Here is a 12,157-nt window from a genome sequence, read left to right as displayed (position 1 = left end):
TATTCTGAGTGTTGTAGTTGTTTTGTAATCAAGGGTGTTACTTCATTTCTTCTTTCAAAGTCACTTCTTTTCGAATGCTAACCTTTTGAAGGTGGGGCACGTGAACCATGTGACATGAGTGGCGGGGACGGTAATGCTTTGAATAAAATCAGTTATGTTGGGAGATCGTACTTTAGTACAACGCGTTAGCTCATGGGGAGATTACGCCATTGGTGAAATTGCAAACTTTTCACTGGTAAATATCGGGGATTGTAATGTCTCCGCATTGAAGTTTGGAGTGAGAAAGGAGAACTCACTTGATGCAAAGCAGAGGAGAGAGGGGGAAATGTTTCTTATATGGGAAGCTGAAATTCAAAGGGTGTAAGAGTGTTAATGTGTTTGCTAACATGAGGGTGGTAACATCGAGGTTCATGTGGTTGTAGGTTTGTTTAGTGGGGAACATGGGTAATGAGGTATTGTGTTTGAATTATTCATTTGTTTCAGGAGGGAGGAATATGTATTATGGTTTGAATTAAGAGGCAATGAAAATGAGTTTTTTGGTTGGCATGTTAATTGTGTGGGCTTGACATATGTTTTTTTGAATCATTGTAGATACCCCTAAAGAAGGTCTAATAACTACCAAAATGCATTGGGTGAACTGTGTAACACGGAGGAATTAAGTTTATACGTGTCTGTGAATTGGCCCGGATGGGCAATTCCTGTGCAAATCAAAATGCGTGAAAATATGAAACTTTGTTTTTTTGACGTGACGGTCACACATGGATAAACATTGAGAATAAACTGGATGAATTTTGAGAACATTATCGAGTACGTTGTTATTTTGCTCACAAACGTGCACCAGGTTGTGCAACTCTTTCGTGACACGCAAAGGAGAGTGTCACATCTCAGTGTTTTGGTACATGAGTACCATATACGAGGGACTGATAAGGGAACCCCAGTATCCAATCTGTACATGGCATAACATTTTAGGGAGAAAGCAGATAGACTGGGGTACTGATTAGCAGGATCCCAGTCAGACTAGTCAAAAACAGTGTAACATCAAGAAAACCGTGGGGGTAACCATAAGAAGTAGATCCTACTTTCCTAACAAAAGGTCTTAGATGAATGACTGGACAATACTTGTCGTCAACTTCCAGAATTAAAAAGAGGTTGCTGCGAAAATCTTAGAAAGGTAGAAAGAAGTACTCCCTGAAAGGCATTTTTTCTAAATCAACATTTGAATCTCCTGTGTTTTCAAGTCTGTTTCTGTAGCATTGAAAGCCACTGGATGGAGAGGCAAAAGCTGTAGGGGTGAGAATAAAATTCTATTGTGTGCCCTTTTGTCATTTGCAAAACCAATTAGTCTCATGTAATTAACCTCTAATTTTGGAGGAAAAGGGTGAGTCTGCCACCCAACCTTCTCAGGGAAAAAAAGCCTTACACTGGTCAGATCTACCTGAATTGGCATAGGCTCGTCCTCTGCCATGCTGAAATCTCCCTTGAAAGTGAGTCGCTCTTTGTGGAAAGAATGGTGCATATCTGTTTGGTTGTTCAATCCAACAAACTTGCCTCCTTATGGAGCATACATTGATGGCTTGAATAAGCTCTGCTGACGGATGATAGGAGGCTAAGCTCGTCCTTGAACTGCTCCTCCAAAAACATGTGGCGAGAATACACTGCATATTTTGCTGTGTGTTATCAAGTGCAATGAAAATGTAAACATAGTACCATATATACGCTGGACAAAGTGGTTTCCATATATTTGACCCTTAGCTTCAGGGTCAGTTCCTTATCAGCCATTTCCACCAACATATGGTGTATCTTAATGGGGAGAGTTTTGCATCTCTCCGCTGAAATAGTTTTGTTAGCATTCCCTATGTGGGAAATAGCCTCTTAACTCCACACTCTGAGAAATGGTAAATTAACAGGAGCCCCAGTTAGAGCCTCATCCTCATTTATTTCAATCACTTCATTTAAAAGACTTTGATTATCCAAAAGTTTGTCTTACCATTGGAGAAAAGCTTTGTTGATTTCCTTCTTTTGGTCTTTGCAATTTTTTTTAGAGAAAAGCTATAATGAATTAATAGATTTCCGGGGTAAAGTACTGTATATTTAGGAGTAGAAGTATTTTACACTCTACCAGGGGTTTTATTCCTGTTAGCCTTCTCCATTATCTTACTTGTTCAATGGGCCACGAATTGTGATATCAGTGAAGATGGTGCCTACTGACCTGGCCTACAGTGAGTGATAATCTCAGGGTCAAAATATGGGGTTCCTAACACATCTAGAATGAAAGCACTCGGATTAGCTCAGAATTGTAAACTCTAAAGACATCTTCATCCGTATCTTACTGACAACCTGAAGGCGAGGAGACTGAGTCGGAGTCAGAAGGGTTAAGTTGTAAGACTTGTTTGTTCCATTGATGCCTAAGGAAAGGGTCGCCTATAAACAAAACGTTCCTGTTTTTTATGAGGAGCATTAATAGGTTGGTTGTCAGACAGTCGAAAAGCCACAGATCGGATTTGTGTCGGATATGCCTACGCTTCCTTGAGGCAGTATGCTTAGAAACAAAGAACTGGAAGCTGCCTCCCTGAGAGGCGTGCTGTTCATATCTAGGGCCAGGAGGATTAATTAATTTACAAGGAGGAAGCAGCAATTGCATGGATTATTATAGTATAGCCTCCTGCATAGACTGTATTGATGCAGAGACTGCTGACTGAATAACCTCTCTCACAGTTGCCTGCCTATCACTGACAGACACCTGTCCAGTGTGCCCTTTCTGACAGTCCCCTTCCACAGAAGAATCAGAGTCATGAAGCTCTAAAGTCAATGGGGGTTTAGTCATGAAAAGACATGCCGCTTTAGCAATAAATTACTCGTTTGCAAATATTTACTTAGGAATTTATAAATATAGTAATCGTTTTTTGACTTTTTGAATATAGAGAAAGAAAAAATTGGATATAAAACAATGTTATACAAAGTGCGACGTTATGAAGAATTACACTGAAAAGCACCAGCGTGAGGGAAAAACAAAATGCAACAAAGTATTAGTATGGCGTCTGCTGGCGAGAATTTGTGAACGAAAAATGTCACAACATTTGGAGGAGAGAGGGTGATACACAGTGTCTCTTTGCAACGCCCGAAGGTGGCAGGTGAAGAGCAAGTGGTTACTGAGAGAAAGCACGCCTCCCTGTAAGGGCGTGCAGTACAAAGTAACCCTGGGCGTAGTGGGCGTAGTGGGGCTCCGCGGAGCTACGCGGAGAGGGCGAGAAGCTACGCCCACTCCCGCACTCCGCGTAGCCCCACTACGCACCTCCCTCCCGCTCTCACCTACATCCATTATTTAAGCAACAAACCTTAATAAAACTGTTTTAAAGCACTTACCGTGTCCGGGGGCTCGTCCGGGGCTCCCTCTGGGAATAGCGTCGTCCTGGATACCAATGCGCATGCGCGGGCGGCCGCGCATGCGCATTTCTCCCGAGAAATGCGCATGCGCGGCCGCCCGCGCATGCGCATTGGTATCCAGGAAAGGACGCAATTCCCAGAGGGAGCCCCGGACGAGCCCCCGGACACGGTAAGTGCTTTAAAATAGTTTCATTAAGGGTAGTTGCTTAGATATTGTATGTAGGGGAGGGCGGGAGGGAGGCGGTGGCGGCCGACTCGGCTACGCACACGGAGTGGGCGTAGTGTTGCCGGCTACGCTGTCTACGCAAAATGCGTAGGAGGCAACACTACGCCTACTCCGTGGGTGTAGCCGATTCGGGCGCCCAGGGTTAGTACAAAGTAAGGCTTCGCGCCCCAACAGATGTTCAAGTATCCACAACAACCAAAAGAACAAGTATGGGGCAAACATGCTCTACAAAGCAACAGTTCAGACTGCCTTAAAAAAGCAGTTCAATATTAAAGCAAATCAATATATATAAACATTCTAAATAGTAATAAAGAAAGGTATTTGCAATGATGATAGAAAAGGTAATATATAATACATTTCTCTGCTGCAAAGAAGAGGAAGATTTACTGACCTGCAGCGATGATTGAACAGAGGACTGGCTGCTCATTGGTGGCTCTATTGTGAAGTCAAAGGTTCACTGGAGCGCTGACCTCAGACTCCATATCCTATGTATTTGTTTCTTCATCCCTGTTTTGTATTTTTGCTACTTCTTGCTGCTAGAGTGTCCCACTAAAGAAGACATTCATAATTGAGCCTCGGGTCATATAACAAAACTGGGTGTAAGGCTTATGTTTCATGTTGTACTTGGCTTTTCCATTGGTGCAAATATGTGTTTTTGTACCGGAATGCTGACACGTTTCTGATACAGTTACAGCTCTTGCTTATTGATACATCCCCAACCTGATCAATGAATATCCTTTACCTCTTCGGGAATTCTCCCTTTTTCGATCACATTTTGCCTTGTTAAAGTCCTATAAAGTTGACGTGCTTTTTTGCAGGTTCCGCTGTTTCCTGTTTATGTCGAGCCTACTGCAGCGAGCATGCGCTTCACTATGGGAGGCTTCTTGTAAGCACTCCAAACTTCCCACAACTTCTCCGTGGGATTTAGTTAACTCCCACAGATTTCATTGGCCATAGAGTGTATCTTTCAATCCCCCATCGCCCCTCCCGCAGCATATAGCACTCCGAGGCTTTGTTCGACTCCATGTAGCTGTAGGCTAAAAATGTGTCTACCGCATAAAGCGCACTTCCGCTCCACCTTCCACAGCGTGTTTGTATCCCGTGATGCACTCCTACGCAACATGTCATGTAGTGCTCTGAAGCCTGTGGTGCTATAGAAGTTATCTCTATCTCTCTCTATCTTTTCATTCCTAGCACATAGCCTTGACATTATTGTCGCATGTTAAGTGAACCCCTTGAAGCTGCGACCACATATTTATTTTGATTATGTATAGCGTGCTTTCACCAGCTAGTGGTGTGTACCAGCGCTGTGCACCACACAAAGGTAGAAATACAATAGGTAAGATTCTTATTTTCATAGACAGGACAGTGAATGCAGAAGTGCACTTAGGCAGTGGTACCCCCTAAGGTATCCTACAGCTAATAGCGTCACAATGTTTCCAGTACTTGCGTACCCGGGAGCAGTCTCCCTAGCGCACGCCTCCCCCACTCCCTTCTGTGCAAGCAGCAGTGAGGGGACGTGAACAAGGCTCGAGGTACTGACCGCAAAGGACAGGCTTCTCACCAGGGCGTGCAATGCAGATTTTGCAATAAATGCTCACAGCATTCAATGTATATACGATGTATACAATTCTATTTATATCATTACCCTGATGTTGCTTATGCACAAGCCCTTGCCAGAAGCAGAACTGCCAACTCACCGGTGCCACTGTGTGTTACACGATGCCGCTGTGTGTCACGCGATTTCGGGCCCCTTTGCACGGTCAACCACCACGGAGCCGAAATGACGTGGTGGCAGGCAGGTTGAGCTGGAAATCATAGCAAAGAGTGGATTTCTAGCTCGTCTTTTGAAGAGGCAAGCAGACAATATCCATCAAGTGGTATGAAAAGACACCATGACATCACCAGTAGCCTCAACAACCTTTTGATCTAGTTGTTTTGGTGGAAGGAGGAGGTCGATGAGGGCAGGTGACAGGGGCAGAAGACCCTTTGAGGAATTTAGGGGCATAAAGCGCAACCCCCCCTCCACGGCCATGCCCCCTCCTCATAGGACCGATTTTGTTCTCAAGTTGGCAAGTCTGCAGTAGCATGCACACACTCTAAGTGACTTTCATGCAGATGCTCCTTCCCTGTCTGCGATGGACAGCTCCTCTAGCCCCTGGGGTCAAAAAGTGGCCCTCCAGCCTGCCCCTGAATGAACCAGCACCACATATGCTGTTGCAGGCAGGAAACGCTTTAAAAAAAAAAAAAATTGGTGTCAATTTTTCTTCGGGTGGCACGTATATGCAGCCTAAATTGCTGTAGTCTTTGGCTGGCTTCTGTTATCCACTCAGAGCGTTTTAGAAGCCAAGTGCGACCACGAAGAGATACACTGCCTTCATGACAGCGCTTTTCTTTAAAAAGCCATCAAAACTCCTGAGTGAGTTTCCCAGTGTTGTGTTATATAGAACCAGCCCCTTTGCGACTTCCTGGTTTCTGAGTGCTGCTCGCACTGACATACTGGAGAAGGCGGGGTCAGCTGTTGAAGGGAGGAACATACTCAATTCTCGCAGGATCCCTGCTTACTCAATTGACTGCTCACAAGCCAGACATGTCAGCAGGGACACCAGCCAGTCACTTAGCTCAAGTGGAAAAGGAATAATTGTTCATGTCCCCTGCAGTGTGTGATTCTCTGCACGCAGGGACCCATCTTGTGCACTCCCCCCTCCCCCGGTGAGACCGCTTAAATGGAAGCTTACTTTGGGCACCAACAGTCCAAGGGGGAGGTAGTGGGGGGAGCAGCTCGTCCGGTCTGCCTGCTGCATTAAGATGTCCAGTCCCCACTCTTCAGCTGGGTGGCTAAGGTATGGCGTTTCTTGGGCTTAGTAGTTAACATCTTTTTAAATGATTTAAGGTGTGCATGTAATTCATCTGTGTGCCGCCACTTTCAACCTCTAACACACCCATGCAGCAGTTAGCCGCACCCCCAGGCATCAACACAGAAAAAGGACACCCAGGAGGAGCTGCACGCAGCTCGCCACACAGTGAAAGCCATTTGAGTTAGCACACAAGACCTCTGCAAATGAGTGCTCTGGAAGGAAGGAAAATTATCAAAAGGCAATTATTAACAAAAACATAAAATACAGTGATATAACAGAGTCTATGCAGACAGAACTATAATACAAATGTATATATATTTAATTTCAACATTTTTATTACATTACTAATAATATTAGTGTACACATCTTGTGAAAAATATTCATTCTTCTTGTTTTATTGAGCTGCACCTTTGGTAGTTGCTGAAAACCTCCTGCCCATCAACATGGCTGTTAAGTATATCCGTACCAGGGGCCGTCTTGGCTCTCCATGCACCGTCCATATCACCATACAATCCCACCCCAATGAACAACAGGAAGGTTTATATGATGATTGATGAGCAGTGTAGTCACTCACATCTATTCCACTAACCTGGGAGTGACAATGGAAGCAAGATTGGACGTGGTAATAAATGTGAGTAAAATAGCACACCCCGGAGGCTTATGGGAAATGGAGTTCACAAACTAGTACTGCACACTTTTTAGGTCCACTTTTTGGTGCTCCAGGCTTTCTCCAGAAGGTGTTTGATGATTATCAGACAGTTTAGTGACACATTCGGTAGTGTGATAATGTGCTGCATAGCTAAACACTTAAAAAGTCCCAAAGGCGATACCTATTAGCTATGCCAATGCTTGTTTGTTATATGGATGAGTTTATTGCAAAATCGCCTGAGCGGCGAAAGATTCCCCTTTGAGCCTTTTTATTGTAAAAACTATTTACGGTAAAATGCATCTGCTGAAGTTACTTGCTGAAGTTAATTGAGTCTCCTGTGCTGTGAAAAAAAGAGGCCAGGCAGACAGGTAAAACAATCCTTCACACCAAGGTGCCTGCTTGGCTGCTTGGATGAATGAATGAACTGCAAATGCAGCTATGAGTTAATCTGCAAATGTAAAGGGTGCTTGGGAGCTGTAATCACTCCAAGCATTGTGATTGCAAAGATTTGAGTTTTTTTCAGTCGTTGTAGGAAGAGTTAATGCCTGGGCATTAGAGAAGTTTGTGCTTTTAAATGTAGCTGTAATTGTACTGCACTTGGTAACTCTGAGGAGGGTTGAAGGGACAGTTATGCAAAAAATAAAATGTCATTACTTGTGTACTGGTTTTACTAAAATATACATTTTGGAAGCTCCATTTTATCCTAAACCTATTTGCACAGTTTGTAGCAGTCTATCTTATGATGTGTGTAATGCAAGTATAAAATAATGGCTTATGCATTCACAGTGCTTTCTGTCACAGGCTGCGACCTCGTAGCACAAAAGATTACACAAGTCACTTATTCTCCAATGCACCAACAAATGTAATTATGTGGCTCTCTGGCTACCGAAACAGATCTCTGCAGTGCATTAACTAATAGAGGTTTTATAATGTACTTCAGTGCATTTCCCACAGAGTAACATCTTTTTAAAATGTATTTTTCATTTAAGCTACCCATTATTTTATATGTAGCTACCTAATGGTGAAAAAGGTCTAAAAAACTAACAAAATATTTTGGGGCTTATTTATGAGACGCTTGTGCCACTGTAGCGTCACTTTTTTAAAGCTCTGGCAGGGTAAGCGTCTCAATCACATATATGTGGCGACGCAAAGTCACCCAGCTGGCTTTGCATGGCCTCTATGGAGTAAGAGAAAGCAGTGCTAGTCCCTGTGTTGCTTTACTCTGTGTCAAGTAGGCATTCCATTGGCATTGCGGTGGGTGTTCCCACGCAAAGCCCATGGATTTTTACGCTGCCCCAGATTTACAAAACCATGTAAACCTGGGGCAGCGCCAAAACCTTACGGCTCCTCACAGCAGGCGCAGCGAGGGGAAATGTTTTAGTTTCCCCTAGTTTTTCCTCCTTTCCATGTGAGTTGCATTCTGCAGCTAGAAAGAGGAAAACCCTTCTCTGGATTGTTTTTGTGCAGGAAGGTGCCCCTTCCTTCACAAAAGCAATCCTGCCTATGTTGGCGCTAGGCAGCAATTTGTGCACTAACGCAGGAGGAATGGACAGGAATGTACCATATTTCAAAAATAAGGTGCATTCCTGCCCTTTCACATTAGTGTAGGGCAGCGCAGCAAGAAGACTTGCAGCGCTGCCCTACACCAATTCCTCATAAATGAGGCCCCTTTGTTTTTAGCCACACCTTTGATCACGCCCCATAATCGCTGATCTTTGCTTTGCCAAACACTGTTTAATAGTATTTACCAAATGTAAAAATGATTTGCTGTGTGAATGGGGCGTTTATGGTTGTCGATAGGTGAGGATGAGGAGTACCAAGTTCTAGAAATTTTCGTCAGGAGGGAGTCCTCACGCCTAAAAGATTTTGACAGGGGGGTCTCGGCATCGAAAAGATTGAAGACCTCTGCCGTAGAGTATAGGTGGTACAAAAGGGGGTGGTAATGGACGGAGCATCTGAACCAATCAAACACTCACACCCAGTCAAAAGATCTGGGTTTAATCCATCACCGTTCTTTAGCCCATTCTGCCACCCAGTTCAGACATGGCTATATGCAAATCAGTCTGACCTTGTGCCTCATGGGGGGAACAGTCCAGCCCGAACTGCCAAGCCATGCCTTCCCTGGACCGGAAACAAGCTTCCTAGGACCGGTTACTGGCATTACAGCCATCTTCAGCCCGGCTTGCTTGAATCCAGTGGCAAAGTGAGCAAGGTACTCCCGTCTGAGCATACCCTGCCACACTTATGGCGGCCAAATGCGGTACAAAAGGGGGTGGTAATGGACAGAGCATCTGAACCAATCAAACACTCACACCCAGTCAAAAGATCTGGGTTTAATCCATCACCGTTCTTTAGCCCACTCTGCCACCCCAGTTCAGACATGGCTATATGCAAATCAGTCTGACCCTGTGCCTCATGGGAACAGTCCAGCCCGAACTGCCAAGCCATGCCTTCCCTGGACCGGAAACAAGCTTCTGAGGACCGGTTTCTGGCATTACAGCTGTCTTCAGCCCGGCTTGCTTGAATCCAGTGGCAAAGTGAGCAAGGGACTCACGTCTGAGCATATCCTGCCACACTTATGGCAGCCAAAATCGGTACAAAAGGGGGTGGTAATGGAGTATAGGTGAGTAGTTTCTCTTTCATACACGCTCTAGTACACTTTACCTCAACAAAGATATTTTGCACCCATTTTCTATTGTGCTAAATAACAGACTTTTGTCTATACAATAATTTCGCACTAGCGAGCGTGCCAGTAGTTCTAAATCCTGCGTTTTGTGATGTCTTAAGTTATTTTGCTGAATACGGATTTCTAAAATGAAATGTTAAACAAATGCATACACTATGATAATGTGAGTATTTTCATAAAAATTGAGGTACTCGCAAAAACTAATTCACAAATGTGCTTCTTACACAAGACATGGGGCAATTCTCCCTGTGCAATATGTTCTCTAAAGAAGGAGTAGTTCGTCACCACTCTTTGAATTCTCACGGGCCGTGTTAGGACTGGGAAGCCCCACAGCAAAGTCCTCTCCCCCCTCTTCGAGCCTGGGTTCAACAGTTTTCTTACTGCCTGTGCCAAGCTTTTTAAAAGGCACTGTAAGTGCCCGCGGTGGGCATGGCATGCCACAGCGAACACACTGTGTATGTTTTAAAGCTCCCTCAGCTGTAGCAGCGCAGCGCTCCTCCCCCTGTGATTCATTATACATGAGGGACGTCAGCACCGTGCCACCACACCTGAAATAGCCCTCAGTGACAGAGCGTCGGGTTTCCAAAACGCAGGACCAAGGAAAGGGCAAAGAAGCACAACGCCGAGCGATTTCGGAAATAAACGCAGCCGCAGTCCTTAGTTCGGACCATTCTATCTCTGTGCTGGAAAGAACAGTGCCCACCAGTAGGAAAACATTTTGTCGGGCAACGCGCACTGCCCAAGCCCGCCTCTCTATCTCCGTGAAACGGCAAATGAACAGTTCAGTTCGCACCTTTCATGTGTAGAAATCGCAGTGCGTAATGCAGCCCACGCCTGCTGGCTCTTCTGGAGTACGCGCGCCTTCCATTGCCTCATGATTCAGACTTCTGGGTCACTAAGGTCCCCGAAGTAGCGCGCCGGGATTTTTCGGCTGCTTTGTGTGCTTCGGCTACTCACGCGGACTTTCTGTAGCCTGTTGCTGCTGTTATTTAGTCGTGACGCTTGCCAGTCACTCCAGGACTCTGGAGAGGAGTCTTTCTGAACCAGGCACCTTTGTTGGTGTTTCTTGCGTCTGAGGAGGTGTTCTCTCGCTGCACCTGTTCCACTGAACGCACTGCATCGATTCCAGTACAAGCAGGAAGTGAGATTAGATGCACCTCCCGGCTTACATTCCGTCGTGAGTCTTTCACATGTTCACCTGATCGCCGGACATCATGAATTCGAGGAAGCCGCGAGTGCAGCCCCTCCCATAGCGGCAGACTTCGGAGCTGTCAGTTCGGTCCCAAGGTGTGCGGGTCAGACATGAGCTCACCTGCCTCTTCCCAGCTCAGCCTCTCCCTTGCTGCCTGGATAGGATGGGGGGTGCTCCGGGGGCACACGGCAACCGCCTCCGATGCCGCGCTCGGTGCTGTGGGCCTGGGGGCCAGCACCGTCCCTGGGGGTGTGAGCCAAAGCATGGTGACCACCATGTCTCAAGGGGACGAGATCAGGCTGCCCGTCTTCACACTAGATTACCCTCACGTGCAGATTCCCTTTGAGATCACTCTTTGGATACTGCTGGCATCTCTTGCTAAAATAGGTGAGTGACACAACTAACTGCACATGTTCACACTTAAGGGGTTATTAAGACAAACACACCATGATGATCAGGAACAATTGAATGCTCTTGACACCAAATGCCCACACCCCAGCCATTTTTGTTGATTTTATGCCCTATACAGCTCAGAAAGGATTTGGTATGCTCTATAATGGAATTACACGTTTTGTCCTAAATTGTGTATGCCCAGCAAATGACAAGTGCAGGGGTACCGGAACATCCCAAATTATAGTAATGTTGACTGAAGATTTTCCAGTATTTATCAAAGGAAGCTCATTTACAGCCAATTTTAATAGCAACATTTACTGTATCAACACATCTCTGATTTTTGTTTGACAGAAAAATTGGCTCGGCACATTCAAGTAAGTTTTCCTGTCATGTTCTTGATTCGATTCAACATGTCAGAATTCCCATATCTTCATTGAATGAAGTCTTTAGTGTGTTTTCGTGCAGTTCAGACACAATAGATTTCAGGGTAGCTATCAAGGAAGAGGTTTGTGGGGGATGGAACTGGTGCAACCCACAGTGTTCACTTCTAGTCCCACGCCACAGGAAATACTTGCATGACAAGAAAACACTATTTCGCTGGAAAGCTAGACTAAAGATGTGTATAAAAGAGACATAACTTCATTCAATATAAGCAGGCGCTCTACTACCCCTCCATAGAAACTAGAAGACTGACATGGAGACATTTATTTACAAAGCACAGGGTGTACGAAAACTACATGAAAAATAAGCATTTTGTTATAGCGTGATA

At 45.1% G+C, this 12,157-nt stretch overlaps 1 protein-coding gene across 1 annotated transcript in view; it reads left to right on the top strand.

The window, feature by feature from the left end:
* Positions 1–10,452: 10,452 nt before the first annotated feature.
* Positions 10,453–12,157, top strand: part of LOC144773146 (sodium/hydrogen exchanger 2-like) — a 622,810-nt gene continuing 621,105 nt past the window's right edge. The window contains exon 1 of the mRNA XM_078658003.1: positions 10,453–11,382. Coding sequence (XP_078514129.1) covers positions 11,106–11,382 — 277 coding nt within the window. The 5' untranslated portion in view covers positions 10,453–11,105. The remainder of the gene's footprint in view (positions 11,383–12,157) is intronic.

The sequence above is a fragment of the Lissotriton helveticus genome, chromosome 8 (genome assembly GCF_964261635.1).
Source record: "Lissotriton helveticus chromosome 8, aLisHel1.1, whole genome shotgun sequence".
NCBI lineage: Eukaryota > Metazoa > Chordata > Amphibia > Caudata > Salamandridae > Lissotriton > Lissotriton helveticus.
Note: the sequence above shows the minus strand (reverse complement) of the source record. Positions and strands in the feature narration are given on the sequence as shown.